Below are 21,611 nucleotides of genomic sequence, written 5' to 3' on the forward strand. Positions count from 1 at the left end.
AGACTGTGTTACTGTACTGTAGCTCTGCTAGCATTAGCACTTAGCATGCCGCGCATTTTGCCGTTGCTTCTAAAAGACCGACTGAGTGTCCGTTTGTTGTCGAGGACATTTATAACACAACAACATTAGCTTAGCATAGCTAGCCGGCGGTGGGAAATTAATGGACATTTCACACATCACAACAACAATAATGTTGTTTATATTATGAGCAACAACAACAACTGCTTGGGGGGTCATAATATACCGGCAGCAGGTTGACACACATGCTGCTGCTGAAGGAGTTACACCAACATGGGTGTCCTATAGAATTGTGACCCCGACCCCAGTAGTTTAGTTTGATTAATTATTACATTATTATTACTTACGATTTTAGGCATTTTATCAGACGCTCATATTCCAGAGAGATTTACAAAAGGTAAGCATCATAGTAAACTAAGTGGAAGATCTAAAGTATCGTTTTATAGAGCATGTTATGAAATGCTTGACAGCCCTTCTTACACATACTATCTATCTCGAAATGTCATCAAATGGTGTTCCGTGGCTCAAAACAATGCTGAATAATTAACGGACCTTGGAAAAAGGTTGAAAAAAACCCCAGTCTTCATTTAAATAGTAGGCTATAATACAAGTATTTTGGGAGTCACAGCATTGTATAGGTCACCGGTATGAGCGTACCACCCCCCCGCCCAGAGCCCCAGACAGACTAGACTCACCTCTTTGAGGGAAGGAGAGGAGCTCTGGACGCTGGAGATGTAGCGCTCCACCTCGGCTCTGCTGCGCCGCATGACGCCCGGCTGGGTGGAGGTATGGATGGATGGGTGGAGGTGGTGCTCCTCCACCAACCAACCAACTAACTACCAAACAACTACCGAAGAATGGAGGAACCACGAGGAAGTGTTTGTGAACTAAAGCGACTCAGCAGTCAGATATTATTCCTCTCATGTCATGATCCTCTGTCTCTCCTGGATTTCAAGCTTCTTCATAGTGCGCATGCTCACAGCCACCACAATATGGCAGCGGGTGGTCACGTGGTTACAAGGAGGTCTTGTGATTGGTCGGTCGGCGTCTCCCGTTCCGACCAATGGGATTTAAATGCAGTGTTACGTGCGTAACGTTATGTGTGGGTCCGTGGGCGGGGAGGGGAGTGACGCACGTAGGGACGTAGCCCACGTGGTGTGGGTGTGAATTTTATTTTATTTTATTTTATTTTATTTTATTTTATTTTATTTTATTTTATTTTATTTTATTTTATTTTATTTTATTTTATTTTATTTTATTTTATTTTATTTTATTTTGGATCATTAGCTTGTAGATTGGCTATTTTGAAATGGCCCAAATGTATATTTCTGAAGTGGTTAATGTATTTTTTGTAATAATAATCAAAAATCAAAAAAAGTACAAAGTAACCATTACTGACTAAAGTTTTCAAATGTATTGGAGTAAAAGTACAATATTTGGGCCATCACGGGCACCTCAATGTAACATTGACTATTTTGTCCAAAATGTTAAAACAACATAAATAATGTATATATTTGAAAAAATGGTCTTTAATGTAACTTGTATACATGATGTGAATGTGTACAGTACATCCTTCTTGATAAACTTGAGAACTTCTTGTTTATGCCCTAAAATGATTGGAAATATTAGAGGTTAACTGTCGAATGTGTCTCTCTCTCGAATGCTGAAAAAGAGGCATTGATTGAAGTATTGAAGTATTCATTAACAGTACCTTACCTTTATGTTTAGCAGATTCGGCACGAACAAGTTACTAAATTCAGTTCGCTCCTATGCCACCAAAATGTGAAACGCCCTACCAACAGTCATTAAGACATGGAAATCCCTTGACTCCTTCAAAACCGCCCTCAAAGGGCACCTATATACGGACGGCTGCAATTCGAAACTGGCCTTTATAATGATTTCCTGTTTTGGCTGAGTGTGAGTGGACGACCAATACACTTGTTTACAATGGGGTCCACCATGTTCAATTAATAATAACATTTTAGAGACATACAAATGAAATATACACTTCTTACTTCTATACAGCCAAAGAACAGGAAATCATCATAAAGGAGGTAAAAAGGGAAAAGAAAACCTATACAGTGAGGCATTTCTTTTCTTTTTTCTTCACAGAATCAAAGTCCAGGTGAGTCATGACTCACCTGGATGGTTTGATTCTAGGCTTAAACTATAATCGATACAAATATTTGTTATAAATCTCTATGGGAAAAATGAATGGCCGATTCTTCAGTGGTGCCACAAAACCACGCCCACTGCTATGGCCTGGCCTATAGAGTAGAAACTGATTATAAATGGGTTCTCCTGATTGGACAGGGGAAAGAAATAATAATGTACGTACAGTACGCATGGACTGAGACAGATCTTTATTCAGAGAAATGTTATTACAGCGCCATGAAAAACATTTGATCACCGTTCAGTCATTTAACACGCACAGCTGTGTGGTTTACATAACAATAGACATCGCTCTATGCATTGCAATAACGTGTGTGTGTGTGTGTGTGTGTGTGTGTGTGTGTGTGTGTGTGCGCGTGCACGCGCGTGCGTGTATTATAATATGAGTCGTGTAATGAAATGTGGCTGATATAGAAAGTCTAAATCCCATACAACAATGGAATGTATCATTGTCATCACACCACCGCAGTAGCTATGCAAAAAAAAAAGTAAGAAAGAAAAAAAAGACAGGCTATATGTAGCCTATTATCTTTAAGAGCTTAAACCATTTCAAGACGGAAATGATTCCGTTCTATTCAAACATTTGGTTTAGAAAATGATTCCCAAGTTATTTTTGGTGTAAAAGGAACCAGTTGTAGAACCAAAGTTATTTTGGTGGAAAAAAGGGGCCTCAGAGTTACAGACCCACAAAGGGATGGATTTGGTTCCCCCGACTATCGATCATTTATCAGGGGACCCCCTGGAACCCCCTCAAGGACCACCGGGGGGGGGGGGGGGTTCGGCCCCAAAACCGCACCTGACACGCACAACGAACGTCGATTATGATTTCGATACAGAGAATAATAGTAAAGGCATACCAACAAACAAACGATGGCATATTCGGCTGTTGTATAACTGTAACAGCAAATATTATTTGTCATTAACAGTCTGTCTGTGCATTGTCATTAACAGTCTGTGCATGAAGGCAATACAACGTATAATAATAAAACAACATAAAAAAAGTATATGTATATCCTTTATATAATATAAGTCAAAATGTCTAAGGCAGTATAACAGATCCAGCAGGAGATATTATTACACACGTTAAATATCGTCAAACCATAATAATTATTATAATAAAGGTCATTTGAGTCGCCTCCTTTCCGTAACATCTCTTTGGCTGATTTGCTTTGCTTTTGTTTAGGCATTTTTTTATATATCAGTAACCTTATTATCAGTAATCTGCTTGGAGAATAGTCTGGCAGACTGGCACCGTCGGTAGTGAAATAAAATAGAATATATCGTTGTGAAATGTACAGGGACCGTTTTAATGAGTTTATTTTAAAAGTCACAAGAGAGAAAATATAAAAAAGAATAACTGTTGTATGAAGTGGTACTCCTTAGACGGGTATGAATAAGGCAAAGCGCTCATACGGCCGTATGAGCGTAAACTTCGTCCCCCGGCTGCTCCGGTCGGTCTCTCTACTTCCGCGCGACCGTTTCGGAAAGCTTCTTCAGCCTCTTCTTCAGCTCCAGGGGGAACTTCTCGTAACACTTCTTGCACACAGGCTTCATGTCGAACTCCACAAACTTGTTCCTGTGGTTTTGGAGGGAGGGAGAGAGAGAGAGAGAGAGAGAGAGAGAGAGAGAGAAAACAGCTGCGGGTGTCAGTGTTCATTTTTGAGCGGTGTCACTAGAGTAATGTAGTAAGAGAGTGGCGACACTAGCGTTGACTCCCATTGTAACATTGGAATGCGGAAGTGCTCATTCTATCTCAATGGGATATAGTTCCAGCCATAGGAGCAATGTTTGGAACTATAGCAGAGCTCTATATTAGCGACTGAGCTGCCGCCGGACACAACAACAGAGAGAAGCAGAAAAGGCCAGAGGAAAGAAAGGAGGAAAACAGGAACACTAACCAAAGGATGGCGGGATGAGAAGTGGGGGGGAGAGAAAGGAGGGACAGAGGATATGATGTCACAGACACATGGGTATGATGGCCGATTTCTTCTTCTTCTCCTTCTCCTTCTCGCGCTTGGCGAGCCGGCGCTTCACGTCGTCCGGCATGCGCTCGTAGCAGTGCTTGCACACCGGCTTCAGGTCCACCTCCACAAACTTGTCCCTGAAGGGGGCGCCGTCGTACCGTGACGGTGGGGGTAGGAGCCAGAGAGGAAGGGAGACGGGAAGCGACGGAGAAAGGAAAACAGCAGGAAGAAGAAGAAGAAGAAGAAAAGATGAGAGAGTCGTAAAAGAGGGCAACAGAAAAGTCTTGAGGTAAGCTTAGAGAGAGGAGGTGAGATGATGATGATGATGAGAGATAGTCCACTTGCCACAATGTGAACCCTGGCATATTGAGTACACCAACGTTTTATGTTAGAAATGTTGAGTAGGCGTCCCCAGCATGTAGAAACTGATGTTAGCAATGTTGAGTATGGGTCCCCAGCATGTAGAAACTGATGTTATAAATGTTGAGTAGGCGTCCCCAGCATGTAGAAACTGATGTTATAAATGTTGAGTAGGGGTCCCCAGCATGTAGAAACTGATGTTATACATGTTGAGTAGGGGTCCCCAGCATGTAGAAACTGATGTTAGAAATGTTGAGTAGGCGTCCCCAGCATGTAGAAACTGATGTTAGAAATGTTGAGTATGGGTCCCCACTCCCCAGCATGTAGAAACTGATGTTAGAAATGTTGAGTATGGGTCCCCAGCATGTAGAAGCTGATGTTATAAATGTTTAGTATGGGTCCACCAGCATGTAGAAACTGATGTTATAAATGTTGAGTATAGGGGTCCCCAGCATGTAGAAACTGATGTTATAAATGTTGAGTAGGCGTCCCCAGCATGTAGAAACTGATGTTATAAATGTTGAGTAGGAGTCCCCAGCATGTAGAAACTGATGTTAGAAATGTTGAGTAGGCGTCCCCAGCATGTAGAAACTGATGTTATAAATGTTAAGTAGGCGTCCCCAGCATGTAGAAACTGATGTTATAAATGTTAAGTAGGCGTCCCCAGCATGTAGAAACTGATGTTATAAATGTTGAGTATGGGTCCACCAGCATGTAGAAACTGATGTTTATAAATGTTGAGTATGGGTCCCCAGCATGTAGAAACTGATGTTAGAAATGTTGAGTAGGCGTCCCCAGCATGTAGAAACTGATGTTATAAATGTTGAGTAGGGGTCCCCAGCATGTAGAAACTGCCGGATGCTATAACTTGCATATTATGTTGAGAAATTTTCATAATTGGCATAATTATGTGACCATACCATTAGCAACCGATTTAAGACAAAACATTCTAAATTTCATCATGCTTTAAGTAGCATGTGATGTGTCAAACTAGGGGGATTCAAGATTCTGAATCCATTCCAAGCATATAAGTTTTGCACAAAAAAAACATTTGTTGGGCTAAAACAACCATAGCCGTCATCACAAATATGATGAGGTCAGCTCATTTGAGCTCATGTGGCTATGGCAGATTTGTGAAAACCTCCTAGTTTGACATGTCATAAAACGTTAGGGTATACTCAAAATGCCTGAGTTCACATTGGGCTCTATGGGTTGGCAAGTAGACTAAGATGGGAGAGACAGAGAGAAAAATGTTGCTTCAGAGAGAAAAGTGCAGCGACATCAGGAACTGTCAAGATAAGACTGCCTGGGTGTTCCGCAGTGAAGTCAACTCGGTGTACAACATGGAACCAAACCACTCCGTGAGGGGGTTGGGTTCCGTACGTGGGGCTTAAATGACTGATAGCCAGGTAGGACTTACTTCAGGGTTGGGGCTAAAGGACTGATAGTTAGGTTCCATACATGGGGCTTAAATGACTGATAGGTAGGACTTACTTCAGGGTTGGGGCTTAAATGACTGATAGGTATAGGACTTACTTCAGGGTGAGCTTGGTGTTGCAGGTGGAGCAGGCGAAACAGTTGACGCACCAGGCCTTGTTCAGGGCAGACACCACTGGAAGACACCAAACAGTGGTCATTTTATAACCACCAACCAGGTGAATGTTTTTAAATCAGGTCTTAAATGGGTTAAAGCACTTAAGAATTTTTATTTATTTTAAATCTCACCATCGCCTTCAATGACTCGATTGCAGTGGTAGCAGACGTCCCCGAAGAGCTGTGGAACGGACGGACGGACAGACAGACAGACAGGTTAGCGATGTAGTGAAAAAAATTAAAATAAAACCACTTCAACCCTATACAGTAGCCTACCTTGTCGCCGTGTTCATTTTGTTGAGTGAGACTCAAGGCTAAAAAGGTTTTAACTTAGACAGATGACTGTCTAAAATAGCACAAAAACTAAAATGGTGTGTTAATCAACGAATTAAAATGTCGAAATGTGTTGAAAATAGTCGATCTACCACCTTGCACATCGGCTATTTAAAATAGTCGACCTACCACCTTGCACATCGGCTATTTCCGACGCCCGTTCGCCCAGCAGAACAGGTATACACTAGGGTTGAAGTGGTTGATGCTAGTCTCTGTCCATCCTACAGATAGCATGCTGCATTCACCATGCCAAAATGCTTTACCCACTCACTGAATCTCTTCCATTCAACCACAAGGTGGTGCCATTACCTCGGATACGAACGTCTGTCTCACTGTCTATACTGCAGCTAACTTCACTCACATTAGCCCAATATTCCAACACCCCAAACCTAGCCAACTCGCTCACTCACGCTCGCTCGCTCGCTCCAGCATGGAGGCGTTACCATGAAATTGGTGACCTGCTGAAATGTGTGACCAATATCGTGTGGACTTACATGGAGGTCTTTTAAAAATGTGTCCTAAATACCTGCGAGGTTGAACTCTGCTAACACACAGTGGACACTGACGTCATGTGAGCGTCTATACACACGATCGTCACACATTTCGGCAGGTCACCAATTTCACCGTAACACCACCATTTTGCTGGACTGAGCGAGTGTGAGTAAGCGAGTGGCCGAGGTTTTGGGGTGTTGGAATAAGGAATAAAAAAAATCTGGTTAATTTCTTTGCACCTGTTTTCTTTTAAATATATTCTTTATCCCATGATTTTGTAACACATTTTTCACCCCTGTGTCAATCATTCTAATGTGATCCTGGGCTCTACACACCCTCCACCAACCTAGTCCCCATATATGGGGGACAAGGGGAGAGCAACGGACTTGAACTCATGCTTCCTTCATGCCTTGAGTGTCCAAGTTGCTCCTTTACACCTGACAGGGGGGAGTTTCCCTTTGCAATTTCTTTGCACCTGTGAAGAGCTCTACGTTGCATTACCTGGTTGTCGTGGGAATTACAATTTACAATTTAGGCATTTATCAGATGCTCTTAATCCAGAGCGACTTCTTACAGTAAGCAAGGACAAACACATGGTATTTCATCTGTCTAAAAATCTGTACAATGAAACTATGAGTATTCACTATAGAGTGCTATGTCTACATATCAAAATGATCTAACTTTAGCCTGTGCATACGCCCGTAAGGTCGTCGAGGCTACGGTCTAAGATGGAGTCTGAAGAGGTGGGTTCATTCCATAGTTGTGGAGCCAGAAGGGAGAAGAGTCTGGGGCGTGTGGGCCTATAGACCATGAGAGTCTGGGGCGTGTGGACCTTGTAACCGCAAGGTTGCCAGTTCGAACCCTGTGGGCTCCCCCAGAGTTAGTGTCGAAGTGTCCTTGAGCAAGACACTGAACCCCTAATTGCTCCTGATGTGCAGGTTGGTGCCTTGCATGGTTTCCAGCGCCATCGGTGTATGAATGTGTGTGTGTGTGTGTGTGTGTGTGAATGGGTGAATGTAATGCACAATCTATGGAAAGGTGTGTGAATGGGTGAATGTAATGCACACTCTATGTAAAGGTGTGTGAATGGGTGAATGTAATGCACAATCTACAGTATGTAAAGGTTCGTGAATGTGTGTGTGTGTGAATGGGTGAATGTAATGCAAAATCTATATGTAATTCACCTTGGATAAAGGCGCTATATACAAATGCACCGTTTTACCATTTAGACCTGATCAGTTTGAGGGTGCTATAATATTACCTGGTGGCTGTGTAGTGGTTCTCGTGGTGCATCACCTGGTGGTGGTCGTAGTGGGCCTTACCTGGTTGTAGTGGGTCTCACAGTAGGCGAGGCCCTTGCGCTCGTAGTGGCGATGTCCCAGGAAGGGTTTCTCACACTTAGCGCACACAAAATGCTGCAAACACACAAACAAACAAAAGGCCCACAAAAGCACACAGGGTTAGCACTGAGATATATCAGCCCTGCAGTGTGGGGCCGACCGACGCACAGCCCCAGCCAGTATACATCACATCATCTGGTTAGCACTAAGAGAACCAACCCACACCATCCCCGTTCATCTTCCACAGTCACAGACAGACGCATCTGAGGTTCTGATGACATGAACAGCACGCGTTTTAGAACGCACAGAAACCTGCAGCACGTTTATATACAATCTGCCTGTGAAGATGGAGGATGGATGGAGTGAGTCAGCCAGCGAGTAGCCTCGGAAACCCAGACGTTTTTATTTCCAGGGAGAAAAAAAAAGTCCACTTCAATTCGGCATAGAGTAGCGCAAACATTGCTCACTCTCTGCTGATTTCTGATCGTCTGCACCTTTGTAAAATTGAAATACACACGCACACATGTACACACACACGCTCCTCTCTCTCTCTGTCGCTCTAAGTAATTAGTCTCATGTCGCGCAGCTGCGCATATATTCTCCCGGCGGATCCTGCCGGAAGCTGCCTATGCCATAAAAAGCATAGGTGAGTTCCAGGCTAGCCAGCGAGTGACACAATGCAGCAGCAGGCTATAGCCAGGCTTATAATAAGGGCCATTCACACCAAGCAACCACAGCGTTGGGCCGGCCGGGCCCCTCCGGGCCCAGGAACCCCTCACCAGGCCCCTCCGAGTATACCAGAGAGCCCTGACCAGGCCCCTCCGAGCCCAGAGAGCCCTCACCATGTCAAAGTGTCTCTCACAGTACTTGTGGCCGTTTCGCTCATAGTACGGCTGACCCTGGAAGGGGCGCTCGCACACCGAGCACACATGGTGCTGCGGAGAGAGAGAGACATAGAGAGAGAGAGAGAGAGAGAGAGAGAGAGAGATAAAGAGAGAGAGAGACAGATAAAGAGACAGAGGGCAATGCTGAAGGCAAGATGGGGGAAATTATGAAAGGCAAAGAGTAGTGGTTCTCAACGTCAATATTTTGGAAAGAAAGCGAACCTGTAAGTTGTAACTGGTAGAAACTAGAAAGTACAAAATGGAACCAAATAGACCCTTACAGGCCTGTAACTCTGAGAGTGGAACACATGGAACCAAATGGACCCTTACAGGCCTGTAACTCTGAGAGTGGAACACATGGAACCAAATGGACCCTTACAGGCCTGTAACTCTGAGAGTGGAACACATGGAACCAAATGGACCCTTACAGGCCTGTAACTCATGAGAGTGGAACACATGGAACCAAATAGACCCTTACAGGCCTGTAACTCTGAGAGTGGAACACATGGAACCAAATGGACCCTTACAGGTCTGTAACTCTGAGAGTGGAACACATGGAACCAAATGGACCCTTACAGGCCTGTAACTCTGATAGTGTCACACATGGGAACCCATGTCATCAAGATGTGATTCACAATGTTCATGATTTTTTCCCCCAGATATCCAGTTCTAGGAAACACAGCATTTCAAAGGTATATTAATAATAATGACAGTAAAATATTGACAGAGAAGATTGAGTGCACATCTCAATGCCTATATCCAGGCCAGGTGCTGGACGTCAGGCATCAAGGCAAACATCAAAGGAGAGGAAGAACATGATCCAGCACACCAGTTTGTAGAGCTCCGAGACTTACTTTATTTAATGACAAGGAATACGCAACGTTTCGACCGGGTCTTCATCAGGCAAAAAAAAGAAGAAATTGCCTGATGAAGACCCGGTCGAAAGGATGTTCTTCTTCTTCTTTGATAGTAAAATGTTGAACATGAGTGGTATTCCCCTTTAATCCATTTAGGCCCGACGTTCGCTCTGAAAGAATATATACCTATTCAAAAGATTTGTGCCGCATTTTTACGATATTTCAAAAATAGCAGACCTACAAGTTCATAGTGCGCCACTCGGTGGCGCACTATGAACTTGTAGATCTGATATTTTTCAACAGCTAAAGTATAACAGAATGCTTGAAACACCAAAAGGGGTTCCCGCCCCCAAAATGGGTTAATCCAGAGAGCGACTTTCAAAATGATGAAAAAAACGAAGTCTAAATCAATCCTAATAACGCTAATAAAATGTGTAGTTTCCTTGCAGTACCTCGACGTGCCACTGCTTCCCCATGGCGTTGACCACGCGGCCCTCGATGGGTCTCCTGCAGGCGCCACAGATCGGGACCCCCATCTTGTCGTGACACGGAAGACAGTACAGCTCCCCCTTCAGCTCCCTGGCATCGGCCGTCAGCTCCTTACTGCACGCACACACACACACACACACACACACACACACACACACACACACACACACACACACACACACATTTAACATCTTTATTTGTATTCACATTTTTACAAGAAATTTCTTGAACACAAACAATAGTGGATGCGCGAACTTGAGAAAACTCTACAACAAGTGCTTCAGGATACAGATCACGGGTACAGAAAGCATCGCCTTCTCCATATATGGCGACTGCCAATTATTGCAGACACTGAACAGAACTTTGCTCCCGGCTTGGGCATATGCCTGCAATCTGCAGGCCCCTCACGACTGATTTGTGGACATTACCGTGCAGGCTTCCAAATATGAACACAAGTACACACACACACACACACACGCACACACACACACACACACACACACACACACACACACACACACACACACACACACACACAATGAATTATGTATTTACTTTGTACCGTCTACCAGAGGGAAGTATAGTTGGAACTCCCTGCAGAGTGGATGAGAGGAGGTCATTTGCTATCTTGACAGCTCTTTTTTCTAAGTACCTCCTTGTAGATAAAACTTAATTGTTTCTGTCTCTTTTTGAGGCTATAGGTTCACTATTATTCGCTGCAGCTTATTGCTTCCTCCTTTTACATTCTGCAGCTTGCTTCCTCCTTTTACATTAAGATCGTCATACCACATTGCCACGTTAAAAGTCAAGTTTCCTCTATCAGGTTCTTATAGAATAGACTGTTTCCATAATATGCTATAGCTAACTCTAGAGGAGTTGAGCTTGCGTAGTAGGTGGATAAAAGAATCTGGTCAGTATTTTCACTGAAATTGAGTTTTCTGTCATTATGTGCCTAAGTATTTAAAATGGTCTATACTACCTCCACTTATTTGATTGATATGGACTGGTTGTGTTCAGATGAGGACGGCCAGAATTATCAGAATTTGGCCGCCGACCCTTCTGAAAATATGCAGTTCCAGGGATTCCCACCCCTCACAGAAGCACAATTTACAATTTACAATTTAGGCATTTAGCAGACGCTCTTAATCCAGAGCGACTTACATTAAGCAAGAACAAAAAGCATGGGGAATACATCACATAAAAACATTTATCATGAAACATGCATGCGTAAGCTAAGAAAGTAACAGTGGAATATCTATAATGAAACTATACATATAAGCTATACATCTATACTACTATGATATACATTATGTACTATGACGTGCTATGACTACATACAATGCACTTATGCTGTTTACATAACATGCTATAAGTCTGTATCAAATGCTATCTAAGTCTAAAGGGACAGAAAAAGCACAGATTTGTGTGTGTGTGTGTGTGTGTGTGTGTGTGTGTGTGTGTGTGTGCGTGCGTGGGCACTGTACCCGCAGTTGTTGCAGTTGAAGTGGTCGGGGTGGTACGGGTCGTTCTTGAACAGCAGCGGCTGCTCCTCGATGATGGCGTGACATTTCTGACAGATGTACTTCCCCAGACCGCGGGCCTTCTCTCTGTTGTGGCACGGACGGCACAGGTGTCTGGGAGAGAGACATATAGAGAGACAGGGAGGGAGGGGGAGAGAGAGAGAGAGAGAGAGAGAGAGAGAGAAGGGGGGGATATTTAAGTTTGACTTTCTCCTATAAACAAACCCTTTTCTGAAATAAAATAAAAATCACACCCGTGTGAAGTGAGGGGCGCTTTTATCATCTTACAACATGATGATGTATAAAACAAACAAGTGACAAAACAAACGTTAAATTGTGTCTTCATTGTCAATGGCGTTTAAAAAAACAAACAAACATTGAACTAAAAACAAACATTAAACCTGTGTAGAGGAGGGGCTATAGCGCCCCTCAAATAAAAATTAAAAACATTTGAAAGGTATTCAATCAATCAATCAATCAATCAATCAATCAATCACGCCTGGCCCACCTGCCGGCGTTCTTCACGAAGCCCACGTCGGCCAGCACCGCCTGGCAGAGGTCGCAGCAGAAGCAGTCGGGGTGCCAGCTCTGGTTCATGGCCTTGATCACCCGGCCGATGATGAACTCCCCTAGTGGACAACATGTAGTATACAACATCATGTCATTAACCCATTCTGACCTGAGATCAGATTCATACGAGGTTTCTCCACTGGACACACACTGGTCTGATGAACCCATTCTGACCTGAGATCAGATTCTAAAAAATGTCAGTCGTTCTTCGATTTTTCAAAAATAGCAGACCTACAAGCTCGTAGCGCGCCACTCGGTGGCGCGCTATGAGCTTGTAGATCTGCTATTTTTCAATAGCTAAAGCATAACATGATGATGCTGACACCAAAATGGGTTCCCGTTCAGAATGGGTTAACTCACTAGACTAGAGCGCTGCCCTGCAGGTTGTGATGTCAGTCAGGACAGGCCATGAGCTCCATATATGGAGATACAGGGGTGACCAAGTCCAGAGCCCGGGCATTTTGAGGCTTTTGTGCTGGTTCTGGACAACCAGGGACAATGCAGAGTACCCGTTCCACCCATCTGTCTGTGTCCATTTTATGCCCATATATGGATTTCTGTGTCAGGCATGCCCAAATATGACGTGTTGTGACGTCAGAACAGGCCAGCTCCATATATGGAGCCTGGGCAGGGGCCCCTAGCTGTCCATGCAGAGCCCGGGCTGGCAGAGGCCTTTTTGTTTGGCGGTTCTGGACAACCGTGGTTCTGACCCGACTCGACACCGGGCCCTGCACTCCCTGTGGGGGTGTGGAACACGTGTGTCGAATCTGAGGTCGTGGGGCGAACGTTACCAGACACAGTGCATTTATAGGTACGATAAATATCATATCATCAATGATCAATCATAACAACCTCAGATGTTTATCAAATAATGTCAGAGTTAATACAGTGCATTTTATGAATAGAATAGTGCTGTTTTATTCATGTTGTTTGTGTTTGGTGAACTGGTGACACTGCAGTTGTTTGGTGAGTGGTGAACTATGGTGACACTGCAGTTGCGTCAACTCACCACACTGGTGGCAGCAGGGAGCAAACAGCATCTGGAAGTCGTGCTCGCAGTACTTCCTGCCTTCGAACTGCAGAAGAAGAAGAATGCAAAAACAAATCACACCCGTGTGAAGTGAGGGGCGCTCTTCGTACGGCTTCCATCATACATCGTCATCTTATTCCGGCCAATCACAATTTGCTTCAATTTTGCTTCAAATTTGTGTGTGTGTGCTCTATACCTCAGAGAACAGGCCCTCAGGGAGTGTGTGTGTGTGTGTGTGTGTGCGTGCTCTACCTCATAGAACAGGCCCTCAAGGAGTGTGTGTGTGTGTGTGCTCTACCTCAGAGAACAGGCCCTCAGGGAGTGTGTGTGTGTGTGTGTGTGTGTGTGTGTGTGTGTGTGTGTGTGTGTGTGTGTGTGTGTGTGTGTGTGTGTGTGTGTGTGTGTGTGCTCTACCTCAGAGAACAGGCCCTCAGGGAGTGTGTGTGTGTGAGTGTGTGTGTGCTCTACCTCAGAGAACAGGCCCTCAGGGAGTGTGTGTGTGTGTGTGTGTGTGTGTGTGAGTGTGTGTGTGCTCTACCTCATAGAACAGGCCCTCAAGGAGTATGTGTGTGTGAGTGTGTGTGTGCTCTACCTCAGAGAACAGGCCCTCAAGGAGTGTGTGTGTGTGAGTGCTCTACCTCATAGAACAGGCCCTCAGGGAGTGTGTGTGTGTGTGTGTGTGTGTGTGTGCTCTACCTCAGAGAACAGGCCCTCAGGGAGTGTGTGTGTGTGTGTGTGTGTGCGTTTTCTCTACCTCATAGAACAGGCCCTCAGGGAACTGCTGGAAGCACTGGGCGCAGACGAAGCACTGCTCGTGGTAGAGCTCTCCGTTGCTGTTGACGATCTTCTCGGCCGGAGCGAAGCCGCTCTTGCAGCGCTCGCACATGGCGTTGGCGAGGGCGTTGGCCATGTTGCTGCAACCAATCAGAGGAGAGGAGAGGAGACGGTTAGACTTAAGTGGTGAGCACGATGTCATCGGTATAGCGTATCGAAGTCGGCCATAATTATCGGCCGTAAAGATGCCATGTCGGGAATCGGATCGGCGAGTTCTGAAGCCTTTTGAGTGGCAATGTAAAAGCCATCCGTTATAATAATAATAATAATAATAAAACTTTATTTGTATAGCACCTTTCATGACATGAAATGCAGCTCAAAGTGCTTTACAGAAAAATGGAGAATAAAAGAAAAGCAAGGCAACAACATTAAAAACAAGCAGTAATGCAACACAGTGAGGGCATGAATAACAAAAATAAAAAATAAAAGATCAATTAAAAGCAATGTTGTAGAAGTGGGTCTTGAGCTGAGCTTTAAAAATGTCTACAGAGGCTGCCTGACGAAGGTACAGTGGGAGCTTGTTCCAAGCCGACGGCCCGTAGAAGCAAAAAGCTGCTTCCCCGTATTTTTTAGTTGCCATTTTTTTTGGCAAAGCGAGCAGGCCAGCAGTGGAAGACCTTAGGGGGCGGTTTGGGACATATTTAGGCAGGCAGTCATGTAGGTGGAAGGTGCGAGACCATTGAGAGCTTTATAGACAAGTAAAATAATTTTAAAATCAATCCGTTGACATTCTTTTCCGTGGGTTGTACTTCTGGTAGACTATAGTTCTACCTGAATGTTGACAAAGGTGACCAGATTTGACTGAGGGGACTGCCATCGTGCAACCTCCAAGCTTTTCACCACCAGAGGAGAAAAAACGGAATTCATTTATTTTTTTTATCCAAAAATGAGTAAATAGCACAGGCAGACTCTCCACATACTACTAGAGCATGTCTGAAATAAATGTCAGTCAGAGCTGAAATCGACATGTAAATATGAAATAAACGCTTAAACATGTAGCTATAGGTGTAATGTTCGAGTCCACAGAAGTGAACCTTTCAAGTCTGTTTTCTCAACTCGCCGTTTCTCTGCAAGACATAAGCCATATCTCCAAAACTGGTGGGTCAAACTGAACAACCAATATAGAGAGACAGAGACAGAGAGACAGACAAACAGACAGACAGACAGACAGACAGACAGACAGACACACAGAGAGCGAGACAGAGTGTGAAAAAGAGTGAGAGAGTGAAAGAGGAGGCAGATCATTCTTTTTATGTCTGCTTTGTTTAAAAAGGTCAGAATTCCAAAGAGCGTCCAGGCAACTGTGACACACACACGCACGCGCACACACGTACATGCGTGCGTATACATCATGCACGCACACGCACACGCACACACACACACACACAAGACCATGTAAGGTGTTCAGCGTGCGATGCCATCCATCCATACTGACTGCGTTATATCATTGTGTTTGTGTGTGCGCGTGCGTGTTTGTGTGTGTGCATTCCCCATCAGCCTCTGCTCTGTTGCTACACAACAGCACAACCGTGTGTGTGTGTGTGCGTGCGTGCATGCGTGCGTGTGCGTGTGTGTGTGTGTGTGTGTGTGTGTACAGTACCACTTTCGTACCAGTGAGGGGTGGGAGGGGTGGGAGGGGGCAAGATGACGGCCCTAGTTACAGTAGATGAGTTGTGAAAACTCCTGCATCTGATCATCCATTTATTACATTAGATTAGACCATAGGCCATTTCATGATTTCATCCAGAATGAAAACATTCTCGAGGTAAATTAGTTTGTTATTTCAAATATGCTATTGGCTGTATTATTCTTGGAAAAAATACAAAAAGATACTCCTATGGAAAGGCTATATTATTGTACTTATATTGACCAATTTAGTAGGCTTTAGTATAGCCATTATGTCAATCAAATCCGCGACCGCAAGAGCCACCATTCTATAGGAATGAAGCGATCAGAAAGTACACACAACACTGGAGCAGTCTGAGGCTGCAGGGAAAACTGGCTTTTCTTCCCTTTGCAAACCACTCACTATCACTATAATGGACACTTGTTTTACATCCAAACTATGGGATATAATTGTCAACTTATTAAACTTGTGCTCAGGGGTCTGCACGTGGGTGGATTGTAAAAGACAGATGCGAAAAAGTTGGCTAAATATACTGTTCTGTCTCAGCTATTATGGACAGTCTGTCTATATCTGGAGAAGGACATGTTTCATTAATCCTTAAGTGGCTTAAAGAAAAAAAACACCCAGTCTAGTAGACTAGCGTCAAGTATAGTACAGTAGTAGTAGTAGTAGTAGTAGTACACTATGTCATCTTTGTTCCTCTGTGTGTTAAGCATGTGCAGCAGTTGAACCGTAAGGTAACCTTCTTCTGATCACTGTTTGGGTCTATTGTATAGATCGCCTCTTGTGCAGATCCAAAATATAATAATTTAAATGTGCGTCAGTGTGCATAGGAGCCTGTTGCACTCTCACCACCTTGACACAAGATGCTGCATACCTCCATCTGCGTTTACTATCTCTCTCTCTCTCTCATCACACTCTCTCTCTCATCACACTCTGTCTGTCTGTCTGTCTGTCTGTCTGTCTGTCTGTCTGTCTGTCTGGACCTGAAACCCTGCTCATGAACCCACACCCACAGTCTCCAAGAATGCAGGGAGGAAGTGACACATCCCGTGGGCATTTCTACACCACCTCGCACACAAGCACACACGCACGCACACTCCCTAACCCGCCTGCACTACCCTCCCTCGCCCATCCTCAGTCACACAACAGGCCTTATAAGGAGATGTGGAATGGTAAACAGAGACCAGCGTCATGGGCTCGGACCAACCGGAGCTCTGTGACTCACAGAGAGATACGAGCTGCAGAAGGACGACACAACCAGGGTTAACCCATTCTGACCTGAGATCAGATTCATACGAGGTTTCCACTGGACTACACACTGGTCTGATGAACCCATTCTGACCTGAGATCAGATTCTAAAAATGTCAGTCGCTCTTCGATTGTTTTTAAATAGCAGACCTATACAAGCTCGTAGCGCGCCACTCGGTGGCGCGCTATGAGCTTGTAGATCTGCTATTTTTCAATAGCTAAAGCATTCAGAATGGGTTAAAGTTGTTTTCAACCAAGGTTCATGTTTTAGGTTGTTAGAGAAAGTAAAAGATGAGTATTCATTTTTTTTTAAATCAAGCCTCACCCTCATTTTTGCGACATGAGCAACTGCAATACGACCAAACAAACAACGTATGAAGCCAATACAAATGTTTCTCATCCTCCTGTCCTGTCTGTCTCTGTGGTCCGTGACACTGTGCCCATTCACGTCCATGACAGTCTACACAGTATATTTAGCTGGCTAACTCTATTTTTTTCTATTTTGTCTTACTTTATTAGTGATTTAGTTCTTGACTTGTTTTATTGACTATTGACTTGTTTTAATTGTATTGTTGCTAAAGCACTTTGTGACTGTATAATTGTCTGTGAAAGGTGCTCTATAAAAATAAACTTTACTTACTTACTTACTTTATATTAGATAGCCTCGCTGTAGTGGCTGGGGCTGTCAATTATATGAATGAATATAGCCTAAACATTAACGTGTATATGGTACTGGTGGTGGGCTGGCTGGGTTTAACACCATAGGGTCCCCACTAGAGCGCCCCCCTCGTGAGACCCGGAAAAGAAATCCCTGTTCAATTTCCTCATAGTATTTCTTTAAAGTCGTTTACGCAGGTTATACAACACTTTTTTTGTTGCTTTTCTTCTTTGTAATTATTTGTTTGGTCCAAAATATTGTGTCATGATTTGTCACGACTCGAGTTGGCTTCGTACGACGCTCAAAAGCTGTTTAACCCATTCTGAACGGGAACCCATTTTGGTGTTAGCATCATGTTATGCTTTAGCTATTTAAAAATAGCAGATCTACAAGCTCATAGCGCGCCACCGAGTGGCGCGCTACGAGCTTGTAGGTCTGCTATTTTTGAAGAATCGAAGAACGACTGACATTTTTTAGAATCTGATCTCAGGTCAGAATGGGTTAATCAGACCAGTGTGTGTCCAGTGGAAACCTCGTATGAATCTGATCTCAGGTCAGAATGGGTTAAATAAATAAGTTTTGAAATGTCTATGTGGGAAAAATGCATTGGGATTCATTTCCTGGGCCTGGCGTCGTCATGGAAGGGACTGCGACGCTCTCTTGTGCTGGCTCGGCATATTATTTGGCATTCGAGCGATGCGAGCCGGGGTTTATCTGTAAACGAGGACGAGACGAGGAGATTGCACATGCACATACCTCCAGAAAGACATGGGCCTGCTGTAGATTACAGTACTGTAGATTACAGTACTGTAGATTACAGTACCCGTTGGGAGACTTGGCTGTCCAGCTGCAAAATGTCTCTCCATGTCATGAAACTATTCCAGCAAAGGCAGCGCAAATCCTCGCATGTATATATAGGCCTATTTGCGCTCATGCAAAACACTGTTTAAATGGCTTAAGCATCTAACTTGCAACATTGCGATTTTTACTTGCTTGTACACTTGGAAATATCCTACCATTTTCATATTACATGCCTTTACAAAATATATTTTTTCACATATATATAATATAAATAGGAGTGAATACATGCGTTTAGATGCCTGTGACACACATTCTATTGCCATTTCTTTATTATTATTATTTACTCTAGTCATCCTCAGTGTGCAGACAGGTGTTGTCTGTCTGTGTGTTTGTAATCCTGCAAACAGCTGCAAAGCACCAAACACTTCTCGCCAGGTGGCTAACTTTAGTACCTCCACTAATCTGGAGCCATGCTGTGCCCATGAGGATCTGATTCTTTTGTTGTTGTTTTGTTTTTATACTTTCTAATTGTTTCCACCCAGGTCCTGCTGATGATGGGTCATTGTCCTGCAGTCCTGTATAGCCTTGGTCCCACAGCCATACTCATCTAGTGCGAAGAGAAAAGCCTGGTCACAACCTATAACGCAAGAGACGCTATCGGCGGTTCGGAAACATCCGTCAGATGTATATCCCCCCGGATACGATATTCTTTCCGACCAATCACAACACTTTGTTTAATTCACGGAGAATGCAAACTGATTTGTGAAGCGTCAACGTCATTTCTTTGAGCGGTATACTTCTGCCAAAATCCTTTGGACTTATACACCCAAAAAAAGATGATAAGTGTCTAGAGCGTATAGGTCTTGCCCAGCGCGCTATACTGAAGCAACATCACACCAGAAGGTGTGCGTTACCATCATTAATGCACGCCTGTGTTGCTGCAGGAGCGAGCCGATAGGCCAGGTCCGTATAAGCATAGTGTAAAAGATCAGGTTTCTCCAGATCGGGTAAACTGCCGATCACAGATCCAGTCATTTGGAGTGAATATCGGCCGATCACCGATCGGTGGCCGATTGACCGGAGCATCTCTAACCCCAGTCGGCTCAGCGCGGCAGATTTATAGGCTTCAGCCCCTGCCCTTTTACCCGTCTGTAAAACTGCCCTCTCCAGACCATGAATGCAGCCTTTTACTGATGGTACAATAAATGCCAAATGTCACTCCTTTCCATGCCATGGTGCCGGAAGGCAGCGTTCAAGAGAATTGCGTTTATTTTTCCGAAGTCTCCTGAACTTGAACGCAGCTATATTTTGCGCTGAACAAATTTGTTTAGAAATCCATATCGTTATACGCCGCATCTCCACTATAGCTAAAGAGTGCTGGGTTGCAGCCCCGAAAATAGCTGATCTACAAGCTCTCAACGCGTCTGCACTCTGCAGACTCTGTATACACTCGCAGTATGCGCTTTGTACAACAACATATATTCTGTTGTAAAGGCTTAAGTGGTTGAAGTATAGTCTCACTATTTACAATCAACTTAAAATACCAAAGTGATTGTGATATTGTTTCTGTGTATACTCTGGCGGTCATCATTTTTCGACCGTGGTCGAGATCATAGATTTCACAACGCCACGCCAGGCTTCCCATGGTCCTTCATTTCCATCCCCAGTTCCTGCTTACTGATGCCCGTGTCCCTATAGCGATGACATCCGAGGGAACGACAGTTTTCTATACCTCTGGTCTGCTTTGAGGCAGGACTCCAGAGAAGAAGGGAAGATATATAACCTCATTGTCAGCTCTGTATAGCAGTGGCCGGCAAACTGTGTTCTTCTGGATCGGAACTAGTGAAGAAACACGGGGAAGGTTGCCGTATATTAGATAATTTAGATTAGTCGATGGGTGGCTCTTCCAAGACAGATTTAGCGAAGGCGGGTGTAAGTGCCATGCTCAACAGGCCATATCCCTTCAGATAGATAGATAGATAGATAGATAGATAGATACCCTACCATACCCTTGTTAAGATCATTTGGGAAGATTTGAAAAGATTATGGATTTTACAGCAACAAGCGCGCGCACAGCCGCGCGCACGCACACACGCACACACGCACACACACACACACAGATTCTCCCATTCGTCCCAGGAGGTGCTGTGTTTATCTAGCACGCCAGACCGCTAGGCCCAGCGAGGCCGCAAGGGTATGAAGTGAGTGCTATTTTAGTGCCAGGCGGGCACTGGGTATGCAAGGAGAAATATGCCAACTGGCATGCCAAGTATGTCTGTTCACAGGTCACACTGTGCAGTAATAATACTAATTGTGTGTGTGTGTGTGTGTGTGTGTGTGTGTGTGTGTGTGTGTGTGTGTGTGTGTGTGTGTGTGTGTCCGACCAGATTTGACTGAGCAGCGGAGGAAAACAGAATCTATAGATTTTTTTATCCAAAATGAGTTAATAGCACAGGCAGACTCTTCACATACTAGAGCGTGTCTGAAATAAATATCAGAGCTGAAATCGTATCATATGTAAATATGAAATAAATGCTTAAACGTGTAGCTATAGGTGTAATGTTAGAGACCACAGAAGACATGTAAATATGAAATACATGCTTAAACATCTAGCTATAGGTGTAATGTTAGAGACCACAGAAGTGAACCTTCTTTCTCAACTCGCGGTTTCTCTGCAAGACATTACTCTAGAAGCCATATCTCCAAAAATGTAAATTTGAAGCTATGATTCCCCGCTTTCGTATCACATGCAAATAGAAATACGAGGAATTGACAGAGGGAGAAATCTACTTTTATCGACCACCCGACCACAGGGCAC

The 21,611-nt window shown here is 44.1% G+C and overlaps 3 protein-coding genes across 9 annotated transcripts in view; 1 reads left to right on the top strand and 2 right to left on the bottom strand.

Moving 5' to 3' along the window:
* The window catches only part of ranbp2 (RAN binding protein 2), a 42,975-nt gene extending 42,029 nt beyond the window's left edge, over window positions 1-946 (bottom strand). For all 3 annotated transcript variants that reach the window (XM_080786357.1, XM_080786356.1, XM_080786355.1), the window contains exon 1: window positions 714-946. In XM_080786357.1, coding sequence (XP_080642483.1) covers window positions 714-785 — 72 coding nt within the window. In that variant the 5' untranslated portion in view covers window positions 786-946. The remainder of the gene's footprint in view (window positions 1-713) is intronic.
* The window catches only part of plekhm3 (pleckstrin homology domain containing, family M, member 3), a 465,291-nt gene that overhangs the window by 230,175 nt on the left and 213,505 nt on the right, over window positions 1-21,611 (top strand). The gene's annotated exons all lie outside the window — the stretch shown is intronic.
* The window catches only part of lims2 (LIM and senescent cell antigen-like domains 2), a 52,012-nt gene continuing 32,767 nt past the window's right edge, over window positions 2,367-21,611 (bottom strand). For 3 of the 5 annotated variants that reach the window (XM_080786372.1, XM_080786371.1, XM_080786368.1), the window contains exons 2-11: window positions 14,377-14,536; window positions 13,602-13,668; window positions 12,531-12,651; window positions 11,987-12,136; window positions 10,466-10,616; window positions 8,255-8,347; window positions 6,240-6,288; window positions 6,051-6,126; window positions 4,089-4,291; window positions 2,367-3,766 (exon numbers count right to left, since the gene is read on the bottom strand). In XM_080786372.1, the coding sequence (XP_080642498.1) occupies window positions 4,147-4,291; window positions 6,051-6,126; window positions 6,240-6,288; window positions 8,255-8,347; window positions 10,466-10,616; window positions 11,987-12,136; window positions 12,531-12,651; window positions 13,602-13,668; window positions 14,377-14,536 (1,012 nt within the window). In that variant the 3' untranslated portion in view covers window positions 2,367-3,766; window positions 4,089-4,146. Of the gene's footprint in view, window positions 3,767-4,088; window positions 4,292-6,050; window positions 6,127-6,239; window positions 6,289-8,254; window positions 8,348-9,114; window positions 9,208-10,465; window positions 10,617-11,986; window positions 12,137-12,530; window positions 12,652-13,601; window positions 13,669-14,376; window positions 14,537-21,611 lie in introns of all 5 variants that reach the window. The other 2 variants (XM_080786369.1, XM_080786370.1) reach the window with 2 other exon arrangements.

This window comes from Protomyctophum bolini (genome assembly GCF_963924005.1).
Source record: "Protomyctophum bolini genome assembly, chromosome: 16".
Classification (NCBI taxonomy): Eukaryota; Metazoa; Chordata; class Actinopteri; order Myctophiformes; family Myctophidae; genus Protomyctophum; species Protomyctophum bolini.